At 42.5% G+C, this 16,103-nt stretch overlaps 1 protein-coding gene across 2 annotated transcripts in view; it reads left to right on the top strand.

The window, feature by feature from the left end:
• Nucleotides 1-16,103, top strand: part of bace1 (beta-secretase 1) — a 121,829-nt gene that overhangs the window by 60,531 nt on the left and 45,195 nt on the right. For both annotated transcript variants that reach the window (XR_006309361.2, XM_043676578.2), the window contains exon 3: nt 1,599-1,815. Coding sequence is in view for 1 of the 2 variants with exons in the window: in XM_043676578.2 (XP_043532513.1) it covers nt 1,599-1,815 (217 nt within the window). In the remaining variant the exon portion in view is untranslated. The remainder of the gene's footprint in view (nt 1-1,598; nt 1,816-16,103) is intronic.

Below are 16,103 nucleotides of genomic sequence, written 5' to 3'. Positions count from 1 at the left end.
GAGGCACTGGAACGGGTGCAGAGGAGGTTTACCAGGATGTTGCCTGGTATGGAAGGAAGATCGTATGAGGAAAGACTGAGACACTTGGGGCTGTTTTCATTAGAGAAAAGAAGGTTTAGGGGTGACTTGATTGAGGTGTACAAGATGATTAGGGGGTTAGATAGGGTTGACAGTGTGAACCTTTTCCCGCGTATGGAGTCGGGTATTACAAGGGGGCATAGCTTTAAATTAAGGGGGGGTAGATATAGGACTGAAGTTAGGGGTAGGTTCTTCACTCAGCGAGTCGTAAGTTCATGGAATGCCCTGCCAGTAGCAGTGGTGGACTCTCCCTCTTTATGGGCATTTAAGCGGGCATTGGATAGGTATATGGAGGATAGTGGGTTAGTATAGGTTAGGTGGGCTTGGATCGGCGCAACATCGAGGGCCAAGGGCCTGTACTGCGCTGTATTCTTCTATGTTCTATAGGCACCCATGTGTCCAGAGTATTAACCTGGACAGCTGGACAACATGTTGCCAGCAAGTCCCTGAGTATTGTATAAGCCTTCGGAGAGCTTCCACTAGCCAGAATGTTTACATCAATGTCTCTTCAAAGAAGGAGAAAGGGAAGAAAACTGGAAGGACAGCACCTTGGTCTTTCCAAAACTACTTGATGACTGGCCTTTTGCTTCTAATAACTCTTGGACAAACTGATGAAAAAGTTTAAATGCAAAGAAATGTAGGGTAGACAGATGTCCAAATGAGCAGTCTGTTATAATTTAAAAAAAAAATAAGTTAACACTGTTGGCCATGCTCACATTTGAACTAAAAAACAATTGAAACCTGATTCACGTTTCATCATTAGAAACTAATTATAAATCCAACCCACACTGAAGGAATAAAAATCTTGGGTTTCTGCTATATGTAAAGCTCCTTCATAAATGCATTTCCAGAAGAGAAGTCTGAAAATAGTGGTCAACTAACCTGTCAATTAATTGTCAATTACGAAAGAGAGAGAGCATAAGGATGGCTGGTGCAGGAATGGTGACTGTCACAATAGTTTAAGAAGGATGAGCACAAAGGAAATTTGAAAACTGTGTCAGCCCTGAGGCTAGTATCTGAGCCAGGGGGTCGATTAGCTCAGTTGGCTGGTCAGTTGGCAGAGTGATGTTAACGGGATGTGTTCAATCTCTTCACTCACTGAGGTTACAATGAAGGATTCTCCTCCTCAACCTCTCTCCTTACCTGAGGTGTGGTGACCCTCAGGTTAAACTCATTACCAGTCATGTGTGTCTGTCTCTCTCTCCCTCTATCAATTTTACTTCATTTTATGGGAATCACTGAAGTTTTTGATTGAGCTTTCTACGTACCTTCCCAAAATGGGAGAAAGGTTATTTAAAAGACAAAAAAAAAGAAATTGGGAGGTTTCTGCCTTATTGTGTCTGGTCTATGAACGATGTTTAAACCACACTCAGGCCATTCAGATGACAATAGAGAGAGCCTTAGAATTCTGTCAACATTGGTGTTACACATATTAACATTCCAAATCTAGTCCTTTACTTTTTGCTTTTCTTTAACATGTACACTTTGTTTTGCAATACACAAATTACTTTGTGTTTCAGCTCCAATACTTACCGAGACCTGAGGAAGAGTGTCTATGTGCCGTACACCCAGGGGAAGTGGGAAGGGGAGCTCGGGACAGATATCGTCTGTGTTCCACACGGCCCGAACGTCTCAGTCAGAGCAAACATTGCTGCCATCACAGAGTCAGACAAATTCTTCATCAATGGCTCCAACTGGGAGGGGATTCTGGGACTGGCATATGCTGAAATTGCCAGGGTAAGCTTTGAGTATTCTGCAATGATTTGGTACTTATATCTGATAACACCCAAAAAGTGAAAGCTTATATCGCTGTGTTTTCATTCCCTTTTCATTTATTAAGCCATGATTGATAAAGCAAATACATGGAGTTAAGAGGTAGAAATGTCATTAAAAGTATACGTACCTTTACTTGTAGTTGTAAGTAAAATTCATTAGGTCATTCTAAAACAAGCCGATAGCAGTATAATGGTTACGCTACTTGACTAATAATGAAAGTAACTTTTTTATTCAATCATGGTACAGGGACAAGGGAGTGGTGAGCTACCTTCTTGAATAGCTGCAGTCCATGTAGGTAAGTAGCCCAGCTGCAGGTAGACCCATAATGCTATTAAAGAGGAAATTCCAGGATTTTGGCTCAGTGACAGTGAAGGAAAGGTGATATACTTCCAAGTCAGAATGGTGAATGGTTTGGTGGGGAACATGCAGGTGGTGGTGTTGCCATGTTTCAGCTGCCCTTGTCCTTCAACATGATAGTTGTGGGCTTGCAAGGTGCTGTCTAACGAACGTATATAAATTGCATTTCGATGCTACCACACATTACCTCTGGACACCTCACCCCCACCAAGTGTTTTACTGCCATTATAGTCAAGTGAATTGCCATCACTGTCATGATATGGAAAATATAGCAGCCAGTTTGAGGAGAGCAGGCTATCACTTTAATGACCAAATCATCTGAATTATAAAGTCTGATTTCATTACATTGTCTCTCACAGCGATTCAGCAAACATGACTTGAAATCCTGCTACATCAGTTTGAGATTGAAAAACTGGTATCATTATAAGTGACTATGAAACTGTAAGATTCACTTAACCAGTTCACCTTAAGATATTCTACTTGTCTTTCATGGGACTTGAGGTGGCATGTGGCTCAGTGATTAGTACTGCTGCATCCCAGCACCAGGAACCTGAGTTCCATTCCAGCCTCAGGTGACTGTTTGTGTGGAGTTTGCACATTGTCCCTGTGTCTGTGTGGGTTTGCTCCCACAGTCCAGGGATGTGTAGGTTCGGTGGTTTGGCCAATCTGAATTGCCCATAGCGTCCAAGGATATGACAGCTAAATGAATTAGCCGAGGGAAATGTTGGGTTACAGGGATTGGGTGGGATGCCCTTTAGAGGGTTGGTGCAGACAGTATGGCCTCTTTACGGATTCTATGACCAACTGCTCACTGAAGTAGTCTAGCAAGCCACTTAGCCTAAGGAGTAGAATCACCTCCTCTGAGAGCAACTGGACATCAGCAGTGTGAACTGACAGCATCCACATTCTGAAAACAACTAAAAGAAAGTTAAACTGCTGCCTATGCACAAATTTTCACTTTTTAGCAACTTCACAATTCTGCCTGGAATCCCTGAGGAGCAGCAGCTCGATATCATAAACCAGGTCTGTCCTTGAGCAGCACTTGCTTGGAGTCTGTTCTGCGTGCAGTCTGGCATTGTGCCTCAGGTTTGATGACGGTGCAGTTATTTTTGGACGTCAGAACCATTGACTGTGGAGTGAGGGAGAGAGAGGAAGTGTAGAGTGTGCTGTGCTGAACAATGACTTCCTCTTGCAGGATACCAGTTACAGGAATCAGGGCAGTGAGAGAGAATCTCATACTCCAACCAGATTAAGTTCCGATTGGCACCCATACTCTGACAAGAACTAGACAGGATGTTATCACAGAATTTAATTCTGCAGCTCAATCCTATAAAAAATGTTCCTACCATCAAATATTTAGGAGAAGCATAAATGCTGTAAAAATGTACGATTAACAATTCTTATTTATCAGATTTAATTTCTAAAGTCATTATCAGGAAATAATACAGTACTGATTACTGTGAGTTTCCCCTAAAGCGTATGGATTTGGTTATATGTTACTGGATTGCAGTGTTTAACCCTCATTTCCTGAAAAATGTGACTTCTGTTTTGTCCATGGATGTCATTGGCTGGACAAACATTGAGTGCCCATCTTTAATTACCTGGAGGACAGTTAAGAGTCAGCCACGTTGTTGTAGGTCTGGAGTCATGTGCAGATGAGACTAGATAAGAACAGGTATGGAGAGGTTGTTTCCCCTTGCAGGAGCAGTCTTAACAGGCTGACTAGCCCATATTCTGCTCTTATATCTTGGGGAGTCATGGTCAATGGTTCTCAACCACCCTACATGCCCTCTGTATTTCCTACTCATTCCTGACATCTTTCCTGACTTGTGGGTGTGCGGTGGGGGGGAGGTGTGGTGTGGGGGAGGTGCGGTGTGGAGCAGAACTCTGGCTGACTACAGTCCCCCTTGACTAGGTTAAGGATGACTCCCCTTAGACTTTCAGACATGGCAGTTTGGTGGAAGCACATGTGTTCTGTTTAATAGATAGGATGCTGCTACATGTCATGTGACACAATGCTACATGCCATATACCAATATGACTTGACTATTCAATTCTGACGAGTGTGGCAAGCTGCCTGGCCTCTACCTTTTGCAGAAAGGCATGCCAGAGATATTGTGAACTTCCAAGTAAGTGCAAAGGGTTGGGATATCTGGTCAGCATGGACAGGTTGGACCGAAGGGTCTGGTTCCATGCTGTACATCTCTATGACTATGACTTAAGTGAGCCAAAAGTGCAAAGGTATACTTTGTTCCAACACGTGGTGTGAGTGCCTGTCCCTGCCTACAAAGTAGCCTGGCAGCAGCATTACAGTGTCAGGTCTCGCTGTGTTCCACATCGCACCCGTGAAGTGTTCATATTGGAGAGTGTACATTTGTCTGAGATGTGCCTGATGATGTGGTGAAGCTGGTACCTGACTGGTGACGATGTCAGTAGATGGTCACAACCCATGGAGCGTTCTGGCCAACGTGTTTGCCCACCATGAAGGCAGCTCATTGGTGCATTATGGTCCTTAGTTGCCCATTCATCTCCTACGTAAGGGCCTTAATTGCTGGTGGGTTGAGAAACTCCACAATGGACCTTCTCACCAAGAACATAATTGGTGAGGTGGTGAGAAGATGGTGAGTATTTCACCAGAGCTCAATAATTTCCTTACCTCATCACCTTTTTGCCCAGAATTGGAAAAGTCCACCCATTGACTCGATTTGGCACAGAAGCTGCCAGACCCGCTTAACATTTTGAACACTTTCTGTCTTCGTTACAGATTTCCAGTATTTTGTTCTTAGAGTCACAGAGATGTACAGCACAGAAACAGACCATTCGGTCCAACTAGTCCATGTCAACCATGCCAATCCTAAATTAATCTCGTCCCATTTGCCAGCATTTGGCCTATATCCCTCTAAACTCTTCCTATTGATATACCCACCCAGATGTCTTTTAAATGTTGTAATTGTACCAGCCTCCACCACTTCCTCTGGCAGCTCATTCCATACACGCACCACCCTCTGCATGAAATTATTGCCTCTTAGGTCCCTTTTATATCTTTCCCTTCTCATCTTAAATCTATGCGCTCTAGTTCTGGACTCCCCCACCCCAGGGAAAAAGACCTTGTCTGTTTACACTACCATCCCCTCATGATTTTATAAACCTTTCTAAGGTCACCCCTCAGCCTCTGACACTCTAGGGAAAACAGCCCTAGCCTATTCAACCTCTCCCTATAGCTCAAATTCTCCAACCATGGCAACACCCGAGTAAATCTTTTCTGAACCCTTTTAAGTTTCACAACATCCTTCTTATAGCAGGGAAATTGGAATTTGCACATAATATTCCAAAGGTGGTCTAACCAATGTCCTGTACAGCTGCAACATGACCTCCCAGCTCCTATACTCAATGCACTGGCCAATAAAGTAGAGCATACCAAACACCTTCCTCGCTATCCTATTCACCTACGACTCCACTTTCAAGGAGCTATGAACCTGCCTCCTAAGGTCTCGTTTTTCGTCAACACTCCCATTAGGTATATAAGTCCTGCCCTAATTTCCAAAATGCAGCAACTCACATTTTTGTATTAACTTGTAGAAAGACTCTAACTGTGTATTTAATTACATGATTAATCATGAGAGATGGTTAGTATTTATATCTTGAGGAGCTGCACAACAGTAACACAAAAACATGTGGACAAGCCTGTTGTAAACTCTTTGAGACACCTGACCTGTTGTGAACATAAAGCACTCCAAGACATACTCCCTCCCCACCCCCCGCCACCCCACATTTGCTCAGATGCATCAAGGTTTTCCTTGCATTCATTGAAAGTGTCCGAGTGCTCAGTTGCAGACTGGACTTGTGTATGTGTCTTTCAAGTTTTCCTTTTGATACCCCACAGCAGCAAAGTGAGGGACTGTAATAGCTTTCCTCACATGCGGATCTGTTGATTTTTGACACCAATACTCTCCTTCCTCCCCTGCTGTAGTGCTGGAAGAACTGGATCAGGTTCTAATGAGTGTTTCCCGCATTGAACTGGCAATCTTGTACTGCAGATCATACACTGATGTTTCAGCTAATGTAGCCTTAGGGGAAGGTACAATGCAAAGCACTTAGCTGAAAGGTTGCCTATGATCTGGTGACAGAAGAGAGATGATTATTTTCTATTGTGCCTGTGCTCATCTGGGGAGGACATGAAGAATATTTCATATTTCAGTCCCTCCTCCCAACCCAGAGTCAACATTAACCACTGTAAGATTATCTTATGCACAGAAAAGCTCCCTCTGTACTGTTCCAATGTCTAATCTTGGAAGCATATCACTACTGCAACAGAATGGAGCTTTTATTTCCCATGCTATCTATCCTGTGTGTTCTCTGTGTGAGATTGCCAATTTTCTGCTGCATTAAGGGCAGTTTTGTGCTGTATCTAATAAGAAATATATTAGAGCTGTGGAAACGGAGTTCACACAGGACCTTTATAGCCATCATCATGAGAATCCTATCATTCTTAGCTCAACATGAACCAAGATGCCAGTGTAAAGCCATATTGAGATTGATGGTGAGTTTACGTAGAAACCAAATTATTTACATGGAAGAACTGCAATGAATCTGAGCCAAATTGATACTCAACCTTCTTCATGTGTCAGAGTTGAAAAGTGTGGCACTGGAAAAGCACAGCGGGTCAGGCAGCATCCAAGGAGCAGGAGAGTTGATGTTTCGGGCATAAGCTCTTCATCAGGAATATGGAGGGGGAATGGGGCTGAGAGATAAATAGGGGGTTGGGGGCGGGGGGAAGGTAGGTGGGAGGGAAGTAGGTGGAGGCAGATAGGGGATTAGAGTGGTGCTGGAAAAGCACAGCAGTTCAGGCAGCATTCAAGGAGCAGGAAAGTCGATGTTTTGGGCATCAAATGCTGCCTGATGCCCCTCAGATGCTGCTGTGCTTTTCCAGCACCACTCTAATCCAGAATCTGGTTTCCAGCATCTGCAATCATTGTTTTTATCTGGATGCAGATAGGGGGTGACTGTGATAGGTCGGTGAGGAGGGTGGAGCAGACAGGTGGGAAGGAAGATGGACAGGTGGGAAGGAATATGGACAGGTAGGACATGTGCCACTATGGCCTAGACTTTTCAATTTGGTATTATCTTAACACTAATGTCGAAAAAAATGCAATTGGATTTATGTAGTGTCTTAAGTGCAACACAATATCCCACATAATCAAGCAAATTTAGCATTGAGCCATGTAAGGAGATATTGGGACAGAGGACCAAAAGTGTAGTCAAAGGGGCAAGTTTTAAACAGCATCTTAAGAGAAGAGAAGAGAAAGAGGCAAATCCTATGCTTAAGACTCAGGCAGCTGAGTGCATGCTCGTCACTTCTGGACTAATTAAAATCGGGGATGGCCACAATTAGAAGGACACAGTGAGCTTTAGAGATTTTGGGCCAGAAGACCTGTTCCTGGGCTGTCCTGTTCTAGACAGACATGATTCCAGAGGTAGCGAGGGGTGAAGGCACGGGGAGATTTGAAAACAAGGGTGAGAGTTTTTGTATTGAAGCAATTCCAGGCTGGGTGCTGGTGCGAGTTTGTGAGAACTGGAATCTGTATACTCCAAGATCGCAACAGCAGTGTTCTGATTGAGCTCAACTATGCAGATTGTAAACCATGTGTTAACTTATCCCAGAATGGGCCAAATAGGGAGAAAACAAAGCACTAACCAATTTCAATTTAAAGGGGAACTGCATTATTTGAATTACCGCACATATTATTTGAATTTATTTACGTTTCTGTGCATATTGATGTCTCATTCATTCATTATTCACACATATTTTTGCAGCCTGGATTTCTGTTTGCATTTCAGCATGAACACAAATATTTTCTGAGAAGTCATTCAGTGATATCAAGAATAAGGAGTGTTGTACTCCATAAGCACTTTTAATGCTGTTGATGTCAACAATTGAGCTTCTGGGCTGCTTTTTGTCAGAAATATCTCGAAGGAATATTACAACACGAAGATCAATTTTGTGCCTTTAATATGGAAAATCACTCCAAGGTGCATTAGAGAGGTGTATTCAAACCAAAAGCTATTGCCTCTTGAGCCAAAGAAGGGGCAGTGCAGTTGGTGGCCCCTAGATTTCTTGTGGAAGTATGGATGCTGAGGAGGATAAAGTGGTTACAAGGCTAAGAGGTTTAAGAAGGGAATTCCCTAGCCTTTTGGGCTGAGGTAGCTGATGGCTTGACAGGTAGTGGTGGAGTAGGAGGAGTTAGATTGAGCAAGAGGCCAGATTTGGCGAAGCATGATTTTCCCAGAGGAGGTCAGATAGGGAGGAATGAGGCCATGGAAGGATTTGAGGATGAGAATTCTAAATCAAATCGTTCAGCGACTGGAAACCACTAAAGGTTAGGATTGATGGGTGAACCTGCCCTGCGTGAAAAAGAAGTTTAACAAACTTATATGTATCTGGGAAAGAAGCAACTTGTGTTTGTAATTGTCACAATGATGGGCCAGGAGATCAATGTGCCTTAATGTGATTTATTTAAACACACGGCATACTGGCGAATAAACAAAATAAGAGACTTGGCACAACTGCACCAGGGCAGTGTTCTTTTAAGGAAGAGTTGTGGAACCCAAACAAGCCTGAGAGATATCACTAAATGTGATGATGGTTCCCCCCCGCCACCATGATACTAATTCTGATTATGCAGCAATTCAGATGTTAATATGCAGAGCGCTTCTTCAGTAGCTAGGGCCAAGCATTAATTCACTTTTACAATTTAATCAGCGCAGTGAAAATCAGTTTTAGATTGGATACTTTCTACTTACTGAGGGCTGCCATTGATTGCTGCACAGAGATTCTTGGCAGTCGTTAAATTTTTAATATTTTTTGTGCTTATCGAGACAACTCTACAGAATAGAAGAGCTCTTGGCAGTCAGTATAATCGCAAGCAGTCTCTGACCTGCTCACAGTCCGGACTTAATGGGGAAAAATTCCTTCTTCTGTATGCAAAATCATAATTTTGTTCTTCATAAATTTAGTAGTCTGGAAAATGGAGATCTTTCCCCATTGTGTCTGCATCCAAATCACCTACAATTGCCCTACCCTTCTCCTGCTGTTACATGCCACATTTTGCAAATAAAGAATCTGGAATGAAGAGTCTAATGATGACCATGAATCCATTGTTGATTGTCAGAAAAACCCATCTGGTTCACTAATGTCCTTTAGGAAAAGAAACTGCCATCCTTACCTGGTCTGGCCTACATGTGACTCCAGACTCACAGCAATGGGATTGACTCTTAACTGCCCTCTGGGCAACTAGGGATGGGCAATAAATGACCTAGCTAATGGCACCTATATCGTGTGAGTGGATATAAAAAGTCATCTGTGGGGATGTGGATCACCAGGGAGCCAGAAATGGTGGTGTACTGGGGGAGACTTTGGAGACAGGGAAGAATGAGGCCATGGAGTGTGTTTAAAACAATGTTCAGTGTTTCTTAACCACAGCACTGTCAGACTGGGAGCCAGTGTCCATCAATTAGCAAGGGGGTGACAAGCGAACAGGGCTTGATGCAAATCACAACTGTGGGCAGCAGAGGTATGGAGGAGCTCGGCGTGGTAGTTGGGAGGCTGCCAGGAAGCCATTGAGTCCTGACTGTGAATTTGAAACACAAGCTGTGAAACTGTATCAGTGGATTTTGAACTGCAATTAGAAGTGCGACTGAGCAATGGATGCAATGGCAAATATAAACTCAAACACAATCCCAATTGTACTATCACCAGGAATGGAAATTCAGGCAAATTAGCTATATGCAAACAAACAAACTCATGCACCATTGACCACAGAATCAACAATGAATCTGTGAATATCTGAGGACATTTGTCACTCTTAACAGCAAAAACTGCACTAATCCATTCCCGGGTGATTCTGAGATATTATTGTTGGAAATTCTAATGAAATCCACCACTGATGTGATTGCTTTTTCAGAGTTGTAGCCAGATGAGCTGCTGACAATGTACTGCTGTATCTGTGACTATTAGTTGCATCTCATCAAGTGCAGATGGGATAAGGTGCATAGATTTCAGGTCTGACCTGAATATGTCGCAGTTTAGTTTTGAGGGATTGAAAAGGAGGGTGAGATGTTTAAGGTTGAGGCATTGGTGGATTGGGAGCTAGTGGAGGTCAATTGATGACCAACTTGCTGGTGGGTGAATTGATGCGAGTTAGGGGAAGGATGGCAGAGGTTTTAGACGAGCTCAGACTCACAAACGGTGAAAGATGGGATGCCAGCCAAGGGAGTTGAAATCACCAAGTATGAAAAGACATTTGGTGCAGAGGCTGTGTTAAGAAAACAGTGATGATCTTGTGATGACAAGCAGCAGGTTGAGATTATCAATAAAATAGAAATTTCTAAATATTCCTGAAAAAATATACATTTGTCAAACCTTTAAATGTTGCACTCATTTGGACAAGACACAAGAATTACCAAAGTAACAGGAAGACAACATTTATAATGGATGAGAGGAGAGTACTGATTGGTTGGTAAATGAACTGTGATTGGTAGAGGTGTTGCCATGGAGAATGCACCAAATAATGGCATTTAAAATTTTAAAGGAGAGACATGAAGGTGTGGTACAAGAGGTATTTATAAGGAGAAGATGTCTCAGAAATCTTGTTTTCACGGCTAGGTAAGATATAGTGAAATTCTTGTCTTGTTTCTAAGTGGAGAATAAGGGTGAGACGAGATGTTTGTCACCAAAGTTAAAATCCAATTATTCTTTTTCTCATTTTTACCTGCCTGTCCATGGCAAGGTCAGCATTTATTGCCCATCCCTAACTGCTTTTGAACTGAGTGGTTTCCCAGGCCACTTCAGAAAGCATTAAGAGTCAACTACATTGCTATGAGTCTGCAGCCAGACAGGTAAAGAGGGCAGATGGCCCTGCTTAAATGGACATGAGTGAACCAGTTGAGTTTTTACAACAAAATATCATGTTTATCATGGTCTCCATTACTAAACTACACACTTTCAATTCCAGATTTTTAAAATAACTGGCTCAACTTAAACCACCCAGCTGCCATAGTGGGACTTGAGCCTGTTTATCCAGAATGTTAATCTGAGCCTGTAGATTACAAACTCAGTGATTTAGCTATGGCACCATCATCTCCCCTTCATGTAGCATGGGATAAAGTTGTATAGTGGATAGAGTGGAATCACTTTGAAACACGAATGAATTGAAGTCCAGATTTCAGTAATAGGAGCATAATAAGTCTCACTATCTGAGAAATAGACTGAGCCAGATACAAATATAAAGGTTCCTTTGATTCATGCGGTTAATATGCAGTTAATGAACTCCTAAAGTGGCAGCTCCGCTCCTATCTGACTTGCACATGAGGAAAGTTAATTCCACTTCTCTGCTCAGAAACAATACGTGAAGCTGTGATTGAACTTGTCAGCAAATGCCAATGAGCTTTCTCGGAATAACATCAATATGAAGAATGCCAGCACAGACGAATCAATCTCATTTATTACTGTAGCATTTCCAGCAATGTTGTCACTAGATTTGCTCAGTGGATCTATATCACTGCATAGTAGGGAAAATTAGAAATGATAAATTATTATTTAGCAAAATGTTTTGCATATCACGCGGGCTAATACTATCACTCTGTGAGATGTAAATTTTAGGTTGAAATTTTGCTCCACCGTATAATCTAGGAAGGCCCAGCGATGTAGTCCTGAGGGAGTGCTGTATTGTTGGAGGTGCCAGCATTCTGTTGAGATGTTCAAATGATGCCCTGTGTGGTGGACTGTAAAGATTTCACAGCACCCCTTTATGTCTAGGCCCAGCAACCCTCCCAGCTCCCATCCTCAGACAGGGCTCAATTTCCAATCAAATTGGCTGAGTGTCAATTTTGGGGACTTCCATGGAGAGCTTCCTTCTGTAGGCCCTGGAGACTTTTCTTGCTTATCTCATTACACGTGAGCCACACCTCCTCATGACCACTCCTAGGCTATCAGATGTCCGCCAGCTGGGACCTTAAGTGCTTCAGCCATTGATGCCGTATTTGACCCTTAGCCGTGCGTTGTGTCAAAGACAGGCACAACGGTCTGAAGCAGCAGCGGGATCACTAACACCAATCAACAAGATTATTGACCTGCTGAGCTCCACAAGAATAAGTGCCCCTTTCTGCCACCTCATACTCACTTTGACTCTGCTGTGACACACACCTCCCAACAATGCCAGTTGTCTACTGCTCTCGCAAATGCAAGTAACATCTTCTCTCAGTGACTTTCACCCACCCAAACCCTGCAAATTAATAACCCTCCCTGCCACATGCACTTTCTACCACTGTCTTGGGACATTTCACCACCTTTTCTCAGTGAGGACAACCAGTCCCCATGACTAACCGTGGACCCCTCAATTCTTAATTCATGCTAAATATAATTAAACTACTGGATCTTGGTGGCATGGTGGTTAGCATGGCTGCCTTGTAGCATCAAGGGCATGGGTTCAGTTCCACCCTTGGGTGGGTGAAATTAGAAATTGCATGATGCCCAGTTATAGTCAAACAGGTTTAGTTGAAAGCTTGTACTTTCAAATAAACCTGTTGGATTATAATTTGGTATTTTGTGATTTTTAATTTAGTCCACCCCAGTCCAACACCAGCACCTACACATCATAGCTTCCTTTGGGTGACTGTGTGGATTTTGCATGTTCTCCCCCCCTTCTGATTTCTCTCCACAAACGCTGTCAGACCTGCTGAGAGCTTTTTGAGCAATTTCTGTTTTTGTTTGCCGAATGCAAAGTGTATTTACACAATGCATTTGACAACGTAAGGATGGTCTGGAAATGCTATTGAAATTTACAGCGATTTGAAATATTTGTTGAGATGTAGTCACTGTGGCAACGTAGACAATTCTGAGCACAACCAACACCCACGAACAGAAATGTGATAACGCTCAGGATCGAATGACCAGACTCAATAGTGTAAACGACAGGAGTCAGCTCTCAATGCCTGCAACACTAATTCCAATCTAAAATAAACATTAGTATAAAAACAGCTTGAGCTAAGTCATTATCTAGATGAGATAATGACCAGATACATTTTTTTGAGCAGTGTTATTTGAGGGATAAATATTGGCCAGAACACTGGTGCACCAATGTGCATTGAACAGGATTCTAATGAGCTGGCTTTCACTCTTGTGCTCATCTGTTTACAGAATTGTTCATTTTTATGATGATATTTGTAATCTTATTTCATATTTAGTCCTTGTGTATTTTCAGTTTGCAATCTGGCTGTGCAAATAAGAAGGAAAAATATTGCAAATGTCTCATAAACGTAACTAATTTACTGAAGGGATGGATTCAGCGCTCTCTCTGTCTGCTTTCTTTGAAGGTCACACCTTGGTTTTACATTTTAATGAGAGTTGCAAGGCGATGAATTAAATGGGGTTGCCTGTGGTTGTGCAAATGGCATGGGCTGGCAATTTTTTTTGCCTTTTGTCAAAAATTGATAGAGTAAAAGCAACCCATTTAGCTGTCCGTGCTATCATAGTTGACAGCATGAAAGGGCTCTATTTATTTGCCTAAACAGCTTGAAAGGACCCATGTAGCTATCTGCGCTACTATGGCTGACAGCAGTGAAATTACCCATTTAGCTGTCCATCTCATATGACAAGGTGAGAGTAATGCACTTAGCTGTTCATGCAGAATTGGAATATAATAAACAGCTGTAATTATTTTATTAATAAGAATATATATCAAGTTGGAGCCTTTTCCTAAAGTGAAAGAGACAGATATATGGTCTGAGCTTGCTTGGCAAGCAATTATTTCCATCAATCACCAATAATGAAGATGGTTTCCTGTCTGAGACTGAGTATCAAGAAGTCTGACATTGAGTGAGCATTGCGCTTGGTCAAGATTCCTCAGCCACCGTTAGTTTAATTCTACACTGCATGAGCAAACACTGATTCATGACAATAACTCCCAGGAAGCCAACCACTTGCTCACAACAGCTCACAGTTTCTCACTTGCAAGGGCAAAAGATTCAACCAGGCAAGGAGAGAAATCTTAGCCCCTCAATCTGGGAACAGGCCAACCCATCTCGCCTGACCACTGTGCCCCTCCCCCCGCATCCTCCTCCTCACTCCCAGTTACAGCCTCTTTATCCTGAGACATTGCACTGTTTTCATCTTTGCTCCCAGGCTTGGTATTAATCTGGCATGTATTGAACATTCTTGGAATAGTTTTTACTTTGCTTTGGGCGGCACAGTGGTTAGCACTGCTGCCTCACAGTGCCAGGACCCTGGTTCAATACCAGCCTCAGGCAACCACGTGGAGTTTGCATATTCTCTATGTTTCTGTCAAGTGTTCTGGTCTTCTCCCCCATGTCCAAAGATGTGCAGTTTGGGTGGATTGGCTGTGTTAAATACTCCAAAGTGTTTCGGGATGTGCAGGCTAGTTGGACTAGCCATGGTAAATGCAGGGTTACAGGGATAGGATGGAGATTGGGTCTGGCTAGGATGCTCTTTGGAGGGTCGGTGTAGACTTGATGGGTTGAATGGCCTCTTTCCATTTAATCATTCTGGTTGGGAATTCAGGAAAGTCTTCTTAACTCAAGAATGTGGAGAAAATGCAGAACTTTCTATCACAAAGGGTGATTAAAATAAATAGCATGCACAGATCTTAAGAGAAAGTAATATAAGCAGATAGAAGAGAGAGAAAAAGGAGGAGACTTTATGGGGTATAGTTACTGCTGCGGGGATTGTCTGTTTCAGTGCTGTAAATGCTATGTATTAATTTGCAATTTTATTTCTCATCCTAAGGTTCCAATGCAAACAGTTACTTTAAAAACGTAAAAAGATCCTCGGGACTAGTTTACTTACTAAGTAGTTCATTAGGAATTTGCTCCATTTATAATATCTCAAGGCTTTCAATTAAGTTGGAGTTTAGTAAGCATTTCCTACCATCATTTATTCCATTTTATTTATAGAACAGTTAATCATGACGACTAGAAAGAACAGAGCTGATATAAAAATATATTCATAATTTTTCGATCTTGTGAACTCCATTCACTTTTAGTTTAATCAACAAAACAGTTGTTTTCTTGCATAACAGGAGTGGACCAGCTCCCATTCTTACTACCTCAGATCATAGTGGAGTGAGGAAGCAGGCAATTCAGCCCATCAAGTCCAAATCAACCCTCCTATAGGGCATCCCACCCAGACCCTACCCTATGTTTCCCACGGCCAATCCACCTGACCTGCACATCTTTGGACAAAGAGAGGAAACCAGAGCACCCAGAGGAAACCCACACAGACACGGGGAGAACATGCAAACTCCACACAGACGGTCACCCAAGGGTGGAATCGTAGAATCAAACCAGCGCTCCTGGTGATGTAAGGCAGCAGTGCTAACCCCTGAGTTTTTACCCACTGCTGCTATTGTGGGGATACTGGTTTTGATCTGCAGTTTATACTGTGTCAGCAGTTTCTGTGGTGGAAGTAATAGAATAAAGGATAGCTGTGCATTTATGTGGCACCATTCACAATCGTAGGATATTGCAAGATACCTAACAGTCACTTCAGTTAGTTTGAATTGTAGTCAACATTACAAAATAGGAAACATGGCAGCTAATTTGCACACAGCAAGCTCCCAAAAATATCAATGCATTTGGGTAATAGCAAACTAATCTGTTTTAGTAATGTTAATTGAAGGATAAGTATTAGACAGGAAACCAGATGAGAAACTCCACAGCTTTGCTTCAAAAAACTTCACAATCTCTGTCATTTAAGCTGAAAGCCATTGAGCAGTATGCTAACTTTCAAATCAGAAAATTCAAGTCCCTCTCTGGATCTTCTTTGCAGAAGAGTGCTTGTGGTGCAATGGTAGTGAGGTCACCTCTGAACCAGGAGTTCT

This window comes from Chiloscyllium plagiosum, unplaced genomic scaffold (genome assembly GCF_037043375.1).
Source record: "Chiloscyllium plagiosum isolate Xiang-an unplaced genomic scaffold, Cpla_swu_hap1 HiC_scaffold_29, whole genome shotgun sequence".
Taxonomy (NCBI): domain Eukaryota; kingdom Metazoa; phylum Chordata; class Chondrichthyes; order Orectolobiformes; family Hemiscylliidae; genus Chiloscyllium; species Chiloscyllium plagiosum.
The sequence above is the reverse complement of the archived record's forward strand: the minus strand, read 5'-3'. Positions and strand labels throughout refer to the sequence as shown.